Here is a 17,819-nt window from a genome sequence, read left to right as displayed (position 1 = left end):
CGTCCTTGCAACCTGTACGGCCTTTTGCAAATACCTGAACCTAATTTGCACTTTCAAGCACGCTTGGACGCCTCCGGCTTGACAACAGTTTGGGAAAATGGTTTGCTGTTGTATCGCTTCAAAGTACCAGGCACTCGAGTGGGAGAAAATGAAGAAAATGACGCATTGTTTGTGGAATTACATGAAATCATGTGAGGGTGTAGAAATTATTTACAATAGCTGTTACTGCTTTTTGAATGAAGCTTTCCCGGGATCTGTTGTTTAACTGCCTGAAGGTGGATGTTTAATACTTGTCAGAGTTAGTCAGCCTCTTTGAAGAGAAGAAAACTAGAATTTCTTTTGGGGAGTGCTTGCTCTCTAACAAACTTCATGTACTTATAAATACAGGTATCACTGGTGATACATTTTGTCACTTCTTCTCTTGAAAAAACACCAATCTTTGGTTCATAATCAGAGGCCTGTATTATCAGCCTCACATAATTTCAGGTTCAACTCTGGGTGGTCAGTTGTGAGAAAGGTGGCTAAAAACTTAATAGCTATAACCTCTTACTGGGATCCACTGCCATGGCAACTTCTGCTTCACACCTTGCATGCATCGGTTAACAGATTAATGTCGCCTACTAACCAATCATTTTTGTGGGAAAGAAGCATCGCCATTTGTAAAAGACGTCGTCTTCAAGTCTCACATAGAAAAGCACAGATCGGCACATAGTACAGTTGCACAAATAAAAATATTTTTACTTTATTATGTTTGTGTGATGTTCATTGGTGGATTAATTTATAATATTTAATACATTTAAAGAAATTAAATTGAGTTGTTGTCAAACAGCTAACAGATCATCTACAGAGGAATGGTTTATTTGAAGAGTTTCAGTCAGGTTTCAGAGCTCATCACAGCACAGAAACAGCTTTATTGAAGGTTACAAATGATCTTCTTATGGCCTCTGACAGTGGACTCATCTATGTGCTTGTCCTGCTAGACCTCAGTGCAGCGTTCGATACTGTCGACCATAATATCCTATTAGAGCGATTAGAACATGCTGTAGGTATTACAGGTACTGCACTGCAGTGGTTTGTATCATATCTATCTAATAGACTCCAGTTTGTGCATGTAAATGGAGAGTCCTCTTCACACACTGAGGTTAATTATGGAGTTCCACAGGGTTCAGTGCTAGGACCAATTCTGTTTACATTATACATGCTTCCCTTAGGCAGTATCATTAGAAGACATAGCATACATTTTCACTGCTATGCTGATGACACCCAGCTCTATCTGTCCATGAAGCCAGATAACACACACCAATTAGTTAAAGTGCAGGAATGTCTTAAAGACATAAAGACCTGGATGGCCACTAACTTTCTGCTTCTTAATTCAGATAAAACTGAGGTTATTGTACTCGGCCCTGAAAATCTTAGAAATATGGTATCTAACCAGATTCTTACTCTGGATGGCATTACCTTGGGCTCCAGTAACACTGTGAGGAACCTTGGAGTCATTTTTGACCAGGACATGTCCTTCAACGCACATATTAAACAAATATGTAAGACTGCTTTCTTCCATTTGCGCAACATCTCTAAAATTAGAAATATCCTGTCTCAGAGTGACGCTGAAAAACTAGTTCATGCATTTATTACTTCCAGGCTGGACTACTGCAATTCATTATTATCAGGATGTCCAAAAAACTCACTGAAAAGCCTTCAGCTAATCCAAAATGCTGCAGCAAGAGTCCTGACAGGGACTAGAAAGAGAGAGCAGATTTCTCCTGTTTTGGCTTCCCTTCATTGGCTTCCTGTTAAATCCAGAATTGAATTCAAAATCCTGCTCCTCACATACAAGGTCTTAAATAATCAGGCCCCATCTTATCTTAATGACCTTGTAGTACCATATCACCCTATTAGAGCACTTCGCTCTCACTCTGCAGGCCTACTTGTTGTTCCTAGAGTATTTAAAAGTAGAATGGGAGGGAGAGCCTTCAGTTTTCAGGCCCCTCTTCTGTGGAACCAGCTTCCAGTTTGGATTCGGGAGACAGACACTATCTCTACTTTTAAGATTAGGCTTAAAACTTTCCTTTTTGCTAAAGCATATAGTTAGGGCTGGACCAGGTGACCCTGAATCCTCCCTTAGTTATGCTGCAATAGACGTAGGCTGCTGGGGGATTCCCATGATGCATTGAGTTTTTCCTTTCCAGTCATCTTTCTTACTCACTATGTATTAATAGACCTCTCTGCATTGAATCATATCTGCTATTAACCTCTGTCTCTCTTCCACAGCATGTCTTTATCCTGTCTTCCTTCTCTCACCCCAACCGGTCGCAGCAGATGGCCCCGCCCCTCCCTGAGCCTGGTTCTGCCGGAGGTTTCTTCCTGTTAAAAGGGAGTTTTTCCTTCCCATTGTTGCCAAAGTGCTTGCTCATAGGGGTCATATGATTGTTGGGTTTTTCTCTGTATCTATGAAGCGCCTTGAGGCGACTTTTGTTGTGATTTGGCGCTATATAAATAAAATTGAATTGAATTGAGTTAGGCTCAAAATAGCAATATTAATTCATTTGAATTCAACTATATTTCTATAGCACGAAATCACACCAACACTTGTGAGGCGCTTTATGTTGTAAGGTAAAGACCCTACAATAATACAGAGAAACCCCAAATCAGACCACCCCCTATGAGCAAACACTTGGTGACAGTGGGGAGGAAAAACTCCCTTTTAAAAGGAAGAAACCTCCGTCAGATCCAGGCTCAGGGAGGGGCAGGCATCTGCTACAACAGATTGGAGGGGGGGGGGGGGGGGGGGGGGGGGGGGGGTGATAATGGTAGCATCTGAAAGGATACAACCTTCATCTAGGGAGCAAATTAATTTAGAATTGAAAATGTAAGCTTTAATGAAATATGCAGTTATAATTAACTTCCTAGGACCTGGCGTCCACATATGTGGACATCACATTTTGGGTTATTTAGACCAAGTGATATCCACTTACAAGGATGTTATACTGCTACTGTTCTATCGAAATTTTAAACGAATATCCTCACATGTGGCTCTCAATCAGGTAAAAAAAAAAATCTGGTAATTCTTTATTTTTATATTCATCGGGTCCCAATATGCCCAAATATCAAGAGAAATTAAAAATGCATGCTGTGGAAGAGTTCAGGTCTTAGGAGGTTAATCTGAGATCTTGCTGTGCTGTAATGATGAGTTCGTGATACTGGTAAGCCCATTGACTGACCCAGTCGCCCCTTTTCCAGCCAGCTTTTCTCCCTATGTGTGTTTCTCCCGCTGTGAGTTATGTTCACACATTTTTATATTTATATTTCAGTTCTCTTCCTACTACACACACACACACACACACGCACACACACACACACACGCACACACACATTGCTTCTTTGAAAGCCACTTTGCTGCCAGTAGACCTGTCCATGTTTGTCACAGGTCAACAAGACCTTCACGTGAATGCTTTTGTGGATAGATTGGGAGACCCTGGGTGGACATCTTCATGTGTCAGTGTTAGAGTAAGTTAATTGAAAAACTATCCTTCATATGGACAAAAAATTGTGTCCAAAAGTTGTTTGTTTTTGTTTCTTTCTTTCTTTTTTACTATAACGGCAGCTATTATAATCTGAGCTAAACATTAGTATCTTTAATAAACAAATACACAGGGAACTATACTCAGCTAGCAACAACCAAAAAAACCTTTGAAGGATAATAAAAAGTCTCGAGTTTTTTTTCCAGATCTTTCAGATATATGATTAGAATGTATATTTGTCTAGATTCCAACTTTCAGCTGGTTCCCTTTTGTGTTCAGCTGTTGACCACCACAACACTAGCTCAGGATTATTATTTTTTTCTTGCTGTGCACACTAACATAGCAGGCTTAACCCAGCCCTGTATTCAGCTGTACCTAATCCCAGTGTTGGTGTTGTACCAGAATCATCATAGTCAATGTCGGTCCAGTTTAGAAGTGACCAATCACATTGTTATGATGTCATAGTTTTACGACATGGAAAAATCTGCTGATGTTCACTCAAGAAAACATCCTGAAAAGGGGGCAGTTAAGTGTCAGGGTTAGGTGATCAGGTTATAATTAGGGTTGTCTTTATGGTTATGAGGTGAGGGTTAAGGTTTGGTGTGTGGTGTTTACACAAAACAAAATGGTTACATCACGACTATGCAAATGATCACTTGCAATGTTGAACAATAGTTTTGATGATCCAGGAACAGCACCAACACATCGCATCAGATCGTGCCTGTATTCACCCCATTTCCAGTCTTTATGCTAAGCTAAGCTAATGTTTATTCTAGTTTGCTTTTTGGCAACACATGAGGCTGGTATCAGTCATAAGCATATACGTGTCACGGTCCGCTGTGACGGACCGAGTGGAAAGTGCGTGGAGGACTCAGGTGCAGACACGAGTGATAAGGAAGTGGACTTAAACAAAAGCGAGCCTTTTATTGTGGCTGATGAATACAACAGAAGCAAACCAGAATAAGGGCAGCACAAGAGCAATGACTAAACAGAAACCTAAACTGGGAATAAACTAAGGTAAGGCTATGACTTGGAATATAATAGACCGGGCATGGAAACACGGAGGGTGGGAACACAGACGACGCGACACAGACTGTACGAAACACAGAGACTAAATACACATGAGGGATGATCAGGGGAAGTGGATGCACACGGGGAACACAGGTGACACTGATAATCATAACAAGACACGGCAGGAGTGAACGTAACACTGATGGGAGATGGGCAAAGTAAAGCAGGAAGTACACAGAGGTTCAAACAGGAGGAGAGAGAGCACGGGGAGAACGCAGACATAACGGGCTGGGGAAAACATAGAATAAAGCACAAGGAGAGACGAGGGCTCATAAATACACAGAGGGGCACACAGGGGGTAAGAGTCACGAAGGGAAAACACATAAGGAACAACGTAACAGATCAACCCAGGAAGCATGGCCTAAATAAAGAACAAAATACAAAAATACATGAAAACTAAGAATACTGGGCCCACATGGCCCAGGACCATGACAATACGCATGAACTATCAGACTATGCTACTGAAGCATCTCCCTGTGCATCAGGCAAAGCCTTTTAATGGAGATGCCAATGTGGGAACAATCTTCCTGTCAGTTGCCAATTAAAACAACAAAACATCCCAGCAGACTGAAAAGCCCTCTGACGGATGAATGAGTGTTATATCATTATGTTGAGAGTAAATAGCTGTGTTCCACTGGAAATGAATGCACTGAGATCATACAACACATAATTAAATACTGAATTGAGATCTTAATAATAAACTGCATGTTTAAAATCTCAGCAAACACCTTTATTTCACACAATCCACTCAATGCAGCTACATGAGGAACATAAACTATTATTCTGAGGTCTAAACAAGAACACGTGTGTTTTAGTAGCAGATTTTCTTTTCAGAGACTAAACTGAGTCACAGTCAGTGAGAGTACGGTCCATTAGGTTTGTTTTTGTTTTTTTAAAGATATTTAAGTGTGAATATTGTGTTGTTTCCTATATTTTAAAATCAGATTTGTAAAAAATGAAAAAGACCTCGTCTGCGGCTCTCCTGTAAAACCTGTGAAATTCAGACACACTCTGGTGCACAAGCGCTTCACACGTTCAAAGCGGAAACCCCGAGCTCAACAGAGAAAACCTCATCCCTGTTCACAGTGCCGCAGCTTGTCATTTTTGAAGTCCCAGTGCTGGGTATCAGCCTCTGTGGCTCCCGCTTGAAAAAAGACAGGCTGACAGAGAGGCTAAGTCTTCATGGACGCTCTGATCTCAGCTGCCCTCTGAGCAGCCATGGACTTTCTCCGCTGTATGGCTGAAGCCGTGGCCTCTGTAATGCCATGGTAGCTGTCCGTCTCCTGGGAGTCCTCGCTGTTCTGCGACTTGGTGCTGTCCTGCGAGTCTGGCTTCTGCCTGAGCGCCCGGCTCTGCTCCTCCTTCAGCTCAACATAGGAGCGGGAGAAGGTGTGAAAGATGGACGTGACAGGAAAGGCCATGAGGAGGATACCGCTCAGGATGCTGCTAAGCGCCACCACCTGGCCAGGGATGCTTCTGGGCACCATGTCCCCGTAACCGACTGTAGTCATGGAGATGACCGCCCACCAGTAGCTACCAGGGATGCTGGTGAATTCCTGCTTTGCGCCCATTTCGCTCTCAGCTAGGAAAACGAGTGGTGAGAAAAGAGCCATGGCCACGCACAGGAACAACAGCAACAGGCCAAACTCACGCGTGCACCTCCTCACTGTTAGGCCGAGGGTCTGCAAGCCTAAGGAGTGGCGGGCCAACCTCATGACGTAAAAGATCCGTAGTGCTCGGAGAACTCGGAGAACTAACCCCACCTTCTCCAGGTAGTTGTTCCCTGAGCCTGCAGGTTTCCCACCCACCGACAGAGAGTCCACGATGAGGGTGATGTAGTAGGGAAGAATGGCTACCACATCGATGACGTTTAGAGGCGTACGCAGGAACATACACTTGCTCTGAGTCTGAATGAAGCGCAGCAGGAACTCCAGGGAGAACCAGGCGACGCACACTGTCTCCAGAACAAAGATGTTATAGCATCTCTGGGAGCACTCACCCTGCAGAGGAGGGGGAAACAACAACAACACAAAGACAAGTGTTACAACCTTCAGCGAGAGAAACAAATCCAAAAGTGTTTTAGATGAAGGTGAGGTTAGGACACAGCATGGAGCCAGTCATTAAGAAGGTATTTTAAGGCTTGTTATTTCATCTACAGGGTTTGTTATTGACAGCCGAGGTTGCCACTTAAGCTCTGACAACAAAAATGTGTCTGTCCTCTCACAGAACAAAACACAGCAGAGAAGGTGCTGAAAGATTCATGAAGCTTATAAGTACACGCTTTGATTATCTGATTTAGGCAACCTCACTGAGTCACGCATCAAACCGCACTAAACAAAAGGCTTTAAGAGGTGTACAATGTGAAGATAGTGTTAACGTGAAGAGTCCCCGACAAATGAGGCTATGCTGGATTTTTAAGATGAAACACCTCTTTTCATAATAATCTACTGTAAAATCATCTATTTTTCCAAGCCTGATGAAATAGAGTTCATGAATATTTAAAAATATAATTATAAGAGATGACTTTATTTGATTAAGTCAAAGTTACCCCTGGAGCAAACTGAAAACATAAAGTGTGTGAGTATACTTTACATTTTTCTGACATGACTCAGTGTGATTAATGGCCGAGAAATATTCTTTGCTTTGCAGTTTCTGTGGTTTTACATTCAAATATGAGGAGATACAAAACAGAGACAAAATACAGCAAACATATGGCAACTTCAGCTAGCAAGAAATCTGCAGGCTAACAGCCAGAACTCCACACTGCAGGCAGTAATAAGTGGCTTTACAGCTAACCATCACCTTCCTCTTTAGGCATGAAGTACACAGTTACAAGGAATGGAGTTGGGGGGTGCCATAAACCACCCTGAGTGCTCAGAAAGAGTAGAAAAGTGCTAAGAACCAGTCCATTTGTCATCAGTTTAACTGAATCTTAAAACTAAGAATGAATTAAATTCAATTGTATTTATACAGCACCAAATCACAACAACAGTCACCTCAAGCTGCTTTATATTGTAAGGTAGACCCCACAATAATACATCAGAGAAAAACCCAACAATCATATGATCCCCCCTTGAGCAAGCACTTTGGAGAGAGTGCGAAAGAAAAACTCTCCTTTAACAGGAAGACACCTCCAGCAGAACCAGGCTCAGGGAGGGGCGGAGCCATCTGCTGCGACAGGTCGGGGTGATGAAATGATGGGATGCTTGAAACTGACTAATCCTTGAAACATTTTTAGTATACAGCCATGTTTGCTAGTCATGGCTGAGGCAGTGGGTTTCTGAAATAACAATCTGTTCTTATTTCCTAGTTGTCATATACTGATGTGATGACAGCGTGTTTCATATGCAGGAACTACACTCTAATACATACAGTACACCTTTACTCTTTTTCAGTGTGCAGGTTAGGTGCATATTTACTGCTTTTATACTGGAGAACAACACTGACAACACTGCTCCGGATTGTTTTCATGGTTTTCAATGATTCAGTTAATCCAATGACTGCAGTGCAGTGTTAGCCAAGCGCAAATGAAAGCAGTGAACAAAATGAATGAATTATTCATCATTATTGTGTGTGTGTGTGTGTGTGTGTGTGTGTGAGAGAGAGAGATGCATCTAAAACTAACAACAATTGAACAATTGTTAGTGTCACAATTATAAGTTTGTCATAGTACAAATAGGAGGCACAAACATCACACAGACTTTCTCTCTGGCTCAGATAATCGCTTTTTGTTTAACTTTTCTGTGATACTGAAATCATTTTTTTTAATTAGTTCTGAGGATGACAATCTTACAATTTGTAATATTTTTCCTAACACCACAAATGTGAATCTTGATTGAAACTTTAAACCTCTTGGTGTCAGGAGGTCACTAATCATTACAATCTATCCTCTTTCATCAAAGCTCATGACAATTCAATCAAGAGCTGTTTATCATAAAAGCAAAAATATAAATTTCCAGGCGGCAGAAGAGCAAAAATACCATCAAGGGCAAGCTGGAGTTCGAGGACATAGAAGCATGTGGACAGGAACAACTAAGCCTTTCTGAGCTCTATCAGTTTTTCCAGTTTGGACTGACAGGCCAAGATTCCCACTTCGTGTCGTTACCTCTTGGGTGGGATGTAGTGCAGAGACTAACATATGCTTTGGGTGCAAGTCCCAAGGTGGTATTAAGAAAATTATAAAATTGTGTCATGTAACTTTTTGGTCTGGAAGCAAACTTATAAGAAATCAGAGACAGCATCCCATACATTTCAAAAGTGGATATGACTCCCATCACAAGATAATCTCCATAAAACAGTTGACAGTAGATAAAAAGGTTAGGCTTCACACTCCAATTGAGAAATATGAAATAACACAATAACTATTAGATTAAAAGAATACCATCAGCTTCATTTTTGGGAGAATTATCAGCCAATTTCGACCGCTTTGTTCTCTCTTTTAAGGAAGATTTGGACAGCTTGCAGAAACTATAATACTGTGCTAAATATAACTGTATTCTCTGAAAAAATAAGTGCATACCCATTTACAGTTTATGTGCTACATATTTGGAAAAAGCAATCATTTGATCCCCTTTGGTGTACTACCCACAGCTATGTGAGTCGTGTCAGTAAAGTTAGCTTTTTTAAATATTAAATAAAAATAGAAATCTGTAAGTGTGTGTGCCTAAAACTCTCCCTCTGTCGGGAATCCATCTTTTAGTCCTCATGCTCCCGTGGCAAACCATCACATGGCAATTTTGAAGCTTCATGTGTTATTGCAGCACGGCCATTCAAATTTGAGCTAAAATCCACCCTCTAACCACATGCTGTCATTTCACATCCAAAGTAATGAGTCTGAAGCCAAAACAAATAAGTGTGCTACTATCCAAATCCTTAAGGAACACGCTCATTTTCACATGGCAACCAGCATGCTTCGCACTTCCTTTGTTTTTCTGCTCTTCCGTGTCCACGGGGGAATCTGTCTGTTTGTGACACATTTGCAATTGATGATGCCATCCCTTCGTTTGAATCTGACCAGTGTATATGTATTGTTCTCTGTCAGAGGCTTTCTGGCTGAGTGCATTCTCCACTCCCTTCTGCTCCTTCTCCACTCTGAAAAGCCTCTGATGTACATAGATGTACCGCTGAGGATCAAATTAAAAGCATGCAATTATTCATCTCAGCAGTCAGGGGACTCTGACCCCGTCACAGCTGAAGACAAGCATGTAAACCAAACAATGCAGGAAGCAACGGCTAACCTTTGATATGCACAGTAAGTTGGAGTGGGCTCCGTATAACAAACAGGCACACTTCAAGTACTGAGCTGCTCCTGTCTTTGGCACACCCAAGATTTTAATGGATCAATTTACTATTCTCATTTGTTCACTTCACTGGGCTTTACCATGTGCAGCGAGTGTCTGTGTGTGTAATTCCCACCCAGATAAACTCCGGTCTTTTCTTCCGCACAGCAATTTACCTGTTCACATCTTTGTCTGCAAGACAGCAAGTTCCACCTCAACACACAACATTTGAGATTAGGTCAGCTTTTTCAAGGAGCAGTTTTTACATTACAAAATGCCAGCATGACTGGAAAACAGCATTGTAATTATTTGTCTGGTAAGATGGTTATGGCTTTATTACCAGTCAGTGGTTCTGGCTTGGAAACTTTTGTTGTTGATCACCAGCTGAATTAAACTCATTATATGTTATTGAAACACCTGACCAAATCTTAAATATGCCCTGTAAATATGTGAAAACATTATCAGTCCCATGGTGTAAATGCACTTCCATGCTTCCTGCTACCATGGTTGCAGTGACAGCGCTCTCCTGGAAAACTCAGAAACAAGCTAAGATACAAGAGGAGAGAGACTGTCACCAACAGTTTCAATGACTTACCTGTAAAAGCATATTAAGACAAAGTTGCATCTGCCTTATGTTTCCTCTTTGCACAAAAACTCCTAACTCAGTCTAGATTTACTGAAATGTTGTGCAGCCACAGCTTTTCTGAATGGCCAAAAAGCAATAAGGAGTGAAAATCCAACCATCACTGAGAGGAATGCCTATGGGGGCAAACTAGCATGACAATCAAAGAACCAGGTTTTAAAAATTACAAAAAAGAATGGAGGGACACTTGTACAATGGCAACATTCAGCCACTATGAAAGGTTTGACATGCAGCTTTATTTTTCTCCTTTCTTCTTCTATTATGTGCCCACTGTTGGTGCAAAGTGTCCACTACGGCGTCTGAAAGCAATGGCAACTCTCACAGAGATGTACACAATAACTGTTACACAAATCACAAACACTAACACAGAGGAGCTGTCGTGTGGAAAACACTGAGCATGCTGACAGTTGCCTTGTGCTGCATCGTCTTTGCCTCATTCTTGTTGGTCTTTTGCTGCACTCTGTGGCCAGTGAGTAGATTGAATTGTTCAGAAGTGCTCTACTGCGTCGTTGTCCCCCCCATCACCCACCGCATCATCGACAAGGAGCAGCAATAAGACCATCTCACACAGCCATACAAGAGAGATTTATCTCTCTTGTATGGCTGTGCTCTGTCAGAAGTGTCTTTGAACTGCAAGGTTTGTTTCTATTGAAAAAAAAAGAGCTTCAAGGATGAGAACAAACAGTTTGGTCAGGAAATAGTGCACAGCTGTTTCCCTGCAAATATTAGTGGAAAGAGTCTGGGGCTGTCTAACACACTGTAGATACGAAACAGGGAGTGGAAATTCAAGGAAGTCAGAGCTTATTTTAGTCTTGTCTATCCCATCACAGGGTTAGGGTCTGACCTGGGCTAACAAAAAATAAATAAAACACTAAATTTATGAAAACTCATTGCATTGATGTGTAGTTTTAAGGTTAGATATATTTAATGCTACAGTTGCACTAGGAAAAATAATGATTGGAGACTGCGGTGCCAAAGTTATTGCAACCATGTGAAAAAATGAATAAACTGTTTTAAAGACAGGGACAAGGCTGCAGTGAGTGGCACTGTCAGTTACCACGTTCAGAGTGACTTTGGTGTATCAAGATGATGATAAAATGGAAATAAGATGGAGTCAGTCTGCTATCAGCTTGCAACTGAATGAGTCCATTTTACAACTACATGCAATCTGTCTGTGATAATACAGTAATTAACTGTCATAAATCAATGGAAATCACAAATCTGTTTCTGTCTGATAAAGATGACGAAGTTCACATTGACTACTTACATTCAGAGCCTTGCTTTTATACAGGAATAAAATCAGAATACAGCCAGTTGCCAACCAGTTGATTCGAGTTCGCTAATGCAAAAACTGCCTGAGAGTGATCCAGTCAGCAGAGAGCGAGTAAACTGTCTGGCTGTCCACCACCAGACAACCTGTGTAATCACAGTCGAAAGTGGTCACCCAGAGGTTAATGGTCTTGAATGCTCAGTGTCTGGGGGACCGGTTGGTCACCACAGCTGTTTGCAAGCTGTGAAAAAATTAAAAGGCAATCACCAGCTTTATTTTAGGAGGTTTCCATCCTATTTATACTCCATCAGCTACAAAGCAATCCCTTTGCTGATGGTTGATTGCTATAATGGACTTTGTGTCAGTTGCCCTCTAGTGTAAGGGTGTCAGACTCAACTGGAGCTTAATTGGGCCAGATTATATAAAACCACTGCGTAAAACAACATGCCTCCAAAAGGTTTCCTTTCTTTAGGTTCAAGAAAATGCAAAAAAGCTGCAAATAAAAGTTCAAGTGAAAGGCTCAATTAACCCTACTCCCTTACAAATCTGACACCACAGAAGCTATGATTTCTTGATTATTATTTTTCTAATTTAATGAGTGATGATTTGCAAAGAGACAATCAACCACCAGAGTCATTTAAAGAAAACCTGCAATTTCAAAACAATATGCCCCAGTTTTACTACTCTGTCTACTTCTACAAGTTACACCTCACAGTTTGGTGGTGCTTGGTGCCACTGCTCCAGTGCACCTCAGTGGTATATTTGATTCCCACTGGTAGTTGCTGCCATTGCTTGATTTAGCTGAGGTAACTGAAAACAGTTAGCGCCTCTCTTGTCTTCAAACTACTGAATTTCATTCACAATCCACAGCCTCTGTCGACCATACAGCTGTTAGTCTTTTACTATATGTTTTTAATTTAAAGTGACACATTTGCACCAAACTGAAAGAATCGTTGGAACTGAGGAGAATGAGGTTATCCTCAAGGTCCAAGAATAATATAATTCATTTTCATTTAGAGTTTTTAGGTTATGCCTCCATCAAGGTAAAACTGACATGTGATCATGTCAGTAACACAAAAACTACTGAACCAAAGTTCATCAACCTTAGTCAAGTGGTTATGTGTAAGGCAAATGCTGAAACTTCATTTAAGAACTGGTCCAACAGTTAATAGGTCATTGGCCAGAGTTTGACACCTATGTTTTAGAGCCTTCAGTTTTCAGGCTTCCAGTTTGGATTCGGGACACAGACACTATCTCTACTTTTAAGATTAGGCTTAAGACTTTCCTTTTTGCTAAAGCATATAGTTAGGGCTGGACCAGGTGACCCTGAATCCTCCCTTAGTTATGCTGCAATAGACGTAGGCTGCCGGGGGATTCCCATGATGCACCAAGTATTTCTTCTTCAGTCACCTTTCTCACTCATTATGTGTTAATAGACCTCTCTGCATTGAATCACACTTTTTTCCTTCCCACTGTCGCCAAAGTCCTTGCTCATAGGGGGTCATATGATTGTTGGGTTTTTCCTCTGTATGTATTATTGTTGGGTCTACCTTACAATACAGGGAGTGCAGAATTATTAGGCAAGTTGTATTTTTGAGGAATAATTTTATTATTGAACAACAACCATGTTCTCAATGAACCCAAAAAAACTCATTAATATCAAAGCTGAATGTTTTTGGAAGTAGTTTTTAGTTTGTTTTTAGTTTTAGCTATTTTAGGGGGATATCTGTGTGTGCAGGTGACTATTACTGTGCATAATTATTAGGCAACTTAACAAAAAACAAATATATACCCATTTCAATTATTTATTTTTACTAGTGAAACCAATATACACTCAACAAAAATATAAACGCAACACCTTTGTTACTGCTCCCATTCCCCATGGGATGGACGTAGAGACCTAAAATTCATTCCAAATACACAATATAACCATCCCTCCCAAACAGTGGTCACAAATCAGTCCAAATGTGTGGTAGTGGGCACATCTGCTATATTGAGATAATCCATCCCACCTCACAGGTGTGCCACATCAGGATGCTGATCTGACATCATGAGTAGTGCACAGGTGTACCTCAGACTGCCCACAACAAAAGGCCACCCTGGAATGTGCAGTTTTTTGCACTATTGGGGGTCTGGGGACCCAGAACCGGTCAGTATCTGGTGTGACCACCATTTGCCTCATGCAGTGCAACACATAGTCGCATGGAGTCTATCAGATTGTCAATTGTGGCCTGTGGAATGTTGGTCCACTCCACTTCAATGGCTGTGCGAGGTTGTTGGATATTCGTGGGAACTGGTACACGCTGTCGTATACGCCGGTCAAGCACATCCCGAACATGCTCAATGGGTGACATGTCCGGTGAGTATGCTGGCCATGCAAGAACTGGGACATTCTCAGCTGCCATCTGCCCTGAACAATGTGAACCATGATTCATCCGTGAAGCGCACACCTCTCCAACGTGCCAGACGCCATCGAATGTGAGCATTTGCCCACACAAGTCTGTTACGGCGACGAGCTGGAGTCAGGTCAAGACCCCGATGAGGACGACGGGCATGCAGTTGAGCGTCCCTGAGACGGTTTCTGACAGTTTGTGCAGAAATTGTTTGGTTGTGCAAACCAATTGTTCCAGCAGCTGTCTGGGTGGCTGGTCTCAGACGATCTTGGAGGTGAACCTGCTGGATGTGGAGGTCCTGGGCTGGTGTGGTTACACGAGGTCTGCGGTTGTGAGGCCGGTTGGATGTGCTGCCATATTCTCTGGTTGAGAAATGAACATTCAATGCACGGGCGACAGATCTGGTTGACATTCCTGCTGTCAGCATGCCAATTGCACGCTCCCTCATTGCTTGTGGCATCTGTGGCATTTTGCTGTGAGACAAAACTGCACATTCCAGGGTGGCCTTTTGTTGTGGGCAGTCTGAGGTACACCTGTGCACTACTCATGATGTCAGATCAGCATCCTGATGTGGCACACCTGTGAGGTGGGATGGATTATCTCAATATAGCAGATGTGCCCACTACCACACATTTGGACTGATTTGTGACCACTGTTTGGGAGGGATGGTTATATTGTGTATCTGGAATGAATTTTAGGTCTCTACGTCCATCCCATGGGGAATGGGAGCAGTAACAAAGGTGTTGCGTTTATATTTTTGTTGAGTGTAATATCTCCACATTCACAAATGTACATTTCTGACATTCAAAAACAAAACAAAAACAAATCAGCGACCAATATAGCCACCTTTCTTTGCAAGGACACTCAAAAGCCTGCCATCCATGGATTCTGTCAGTGTTTTGATCTGTTCACCATCAACATTGCGTGCAGCAGCAACCACAGCCTCCCAGACACTGTTCAGAGAGGTGTACTGTTTTCCCTCCTTGTAAATCTCACATTTGATGATGGACCACAGGTTCTCAATGGGGTTCAGATCAGGTGAACAAGGTGGCCATGTCATTAGTTTTTCTTCTTTTATACCCTTTCTTGCCAGCCACGCTGTGGAGTACTTGGACGCGTGTGATGGAGCATTGTCCTGCATGAAAATCATGTTTTTCTTGAAGGATGCAGACTTCTTCCTGTACCACTGCTTGAAGAAGGTGTCTTCCATAAACTGGCAATAGGACTGGGAGTTGAGCTTGACTCCATCCTCAACCCGAAAAGGCCCCACAAGCTCATCTTTGATGATACCAGCCCAAACCAGTACTCCACCTCCACCTTGCTGGCGTCTGAGTCGGACTGGAGCTCTCTGCCCTTTACCAATCCAGCCACGGGCCCATCCATCTGGCCCATCAAGACTCACTCTCATTTCATCAGTCCATAAAACCTTAGAAAAACCAGTCTTGAGATATTTCTTGGCCCAGTCTTGACGTTTCAGCTTGTGTGTCTTGTTCAGTGGTGGTCGTCTTTCAGCCTTTCTTACCTTGGCCATGTCTCTGAGTATTGCACACCTTGTGCTTTTGGGCACTCCAGTGATGTTGCAGCTCTGAAATATGGCCAAACTGGTGGCAAGTGGCATCTTGGCAGCTGCACGCTTGACTTTTCTCAGTTCATGGGCAGTTATTTTGCGCCTTGGTTTTTCCACACGCTTCTTGCGACCCTGTTGACTATTTTGAATGAAACGCTTGATTGTTCGATGATCACGCTTCAGAAGCTTTGCAATTTTGAGACTGCTGCATCCCTCTGCAAGATATCTCACTATTTTTGACTTTTCTGAGCCTGTCAAGTCCTTCTTTTGACCCATTTTGCCAAAGGAAAGGACGTTGCCTAATAATTATGCACACCTGATATGGGGTGTTGATGTCATTAGACCACACCCCTTCTCATTACAGAGATGCACATCACCTAATATGCTTCATTGGTAGTAGGCTTTCGAGCCTATACAGCTTGGAGTAAGACAACATGCATGAAGAGGATGATGTGGACAAAATACTCATTTGCCTAATAATTCTGCACTCCCTGTATAAAGTGCCTTGAGGCAACTGTTGTTGTGATTTGGTGCTGTATAAATACAACTGAATTGAATTGAATTGAATACTTTGGAACCTAGTATAGCTAAAAAACTAGCATTTACATTCACTGATGGAAGTGTAACAGTGGTCTCCTTTCTGGAGTTTCCATGTAAGCATTAATCATTATTGTCAGTTTTCATCAACCAGCTTTTTTTTTGTCTGGCAATAACAAAGACGATAACTAAATAAAAACTAAAGGTCAAAAACTATGATAGACAGTGACACTGACACTGACTGACACTTTTGTCAACAAACAAAAATATTCTGGAGAGACCTGATTCAATCACAACTGAGTTGGGACGAATTTGGGAGTAATCAAGTCAGAAGTAATCTCCTTTGTGCCTGTGACATACGGACACATTTAGCATTTGATGTCAATAAAGATATGATGCTTTGTGAAACATGCGGAGCAGCTCTCACGAGTAAAACCACAACAAATTTTTCCACCTTACATTTTAGTTAACTTAATCAACTTTAGGTTTAGTCTGCTATAATCTTCTGATCTTCTGACTACGACTAAAACTAAATTTAAAAACGTTTGTGAGCTGGGTACAGATTAGGTGAACTGGAAACTAAACAGCCCATGGCAGTGAATGCATTCATACAACTATTTTTAACTGTGGAAAAACAACAACCTGCCCCCACCCGCCCTCACTTAATGAAGTATTTAATAACCATTAGTGCTGATTTAACCTGTTTCATTTCACCAGTAACTCCAGGCTTCATGGTTGTCACCTTTAATACAAAACGCTGTCACTCAAGTATTTTTGTTGTTTTGTTTTTTTAATACTCATCTGGATTTGTCTCCTGAAAGCTTCAAACAGCAATCTGTGAAACTGAAAGCTGGTTTTGAGATTACTGTAAGTAACCAGGATGCTTGAGAAAGTGGATACAGAAAGTGCTCACTGATACAAAGAAACCAGGCAGAGCAGAGAGAAGTATTTTACACAAATTGTTATAAATAGACCAATATTCCAATGGTGACCTTCTGCGTGTGTCATAATTTATCATAATAACCAAACACTAATACCTTATCAATCACATGCCTTCTCCTCATAAACCAGGCAGTTATAGCTTATGGTTTAACTAATTTCCCCGGTTCTTCTGTGTTTGTGTATAATTACTGAGTTGAATCTTAATTAGGAGGTAAATTATTCAGCTCAAACCAAGAGTCAGTAATGGTATAATCATGATGACTTTGCCAGGAACTTAAACAATAATAATCATATTCACTGACTCTGCCTGGGAGAAAATCTCTAACCCACCATCGCTGCTGAGCTTGATCAAATTTATTGAATCATCTGAAATACATTTCTTTTTCAATAATGTGAAAACACTGCTGTAACTCACGCACGCGCCACACCGACCCAAGCAGTTTTGTACCTCATGGGTTCACATTTATTACACTCGGCTGTTTGGGGATGGAAGGAGAAAAGTTTTGTGTTTGCTGCGCAGAAGTATTTTAATCATGTTGATTTGTGGCTTGTGCGGTCTGAGAGCCACATAAATTTACTCATACGTACTTTTTCTC

General features: G+C 41.7%; 1 protein-coding gene across 1 annotated transcript in view; it reads right to left on the bottom strand.

Annotated features, from left to right (window-relative positions):
• Positions 1-5,672: 5,672 nt before the first annotated feature.
• The window catches only part of kcng2 (potassium voltage-gated channel, subfamily G, member 2), a 29,963-nt gene continuing 17,816 nt past the window's right edge, over positions 5,673-17,819 (bottom strand). The window contains exon 2 of the mRNA XM_085346071.1: positions 5,673-6,592. Coding sequence (XP_085202197.1) covers positions 5,765-6,592 — 828 coding nt within the window. The 3' untranslated portion in view covers positions 5,673-5,764. The remainder of the gene's footprint in view (positions 6,593-17,819) is intronic.

Source organism: Diplotaxodon limnothrissa, linkage group LG22 (genome assembly GCF_057381915.1).
Source record: "Diplotaxodon limnothrissa isolate DT_005_m linkage group LG22, D_limnothrissa_male_GT1.1, whole genome shotgun sequence".
Taxonomy (NCBI): domain Eukaryota; kingdom Metazoa; phylum Chordata; class Actinopteri; order Cichliformes; family Cichlidae; genus Diplotaxodon; species Diplotaxodon limnothrissa.
This window is presented reverse-complemented; position numbering and strand designations above follow the sequence as displayed.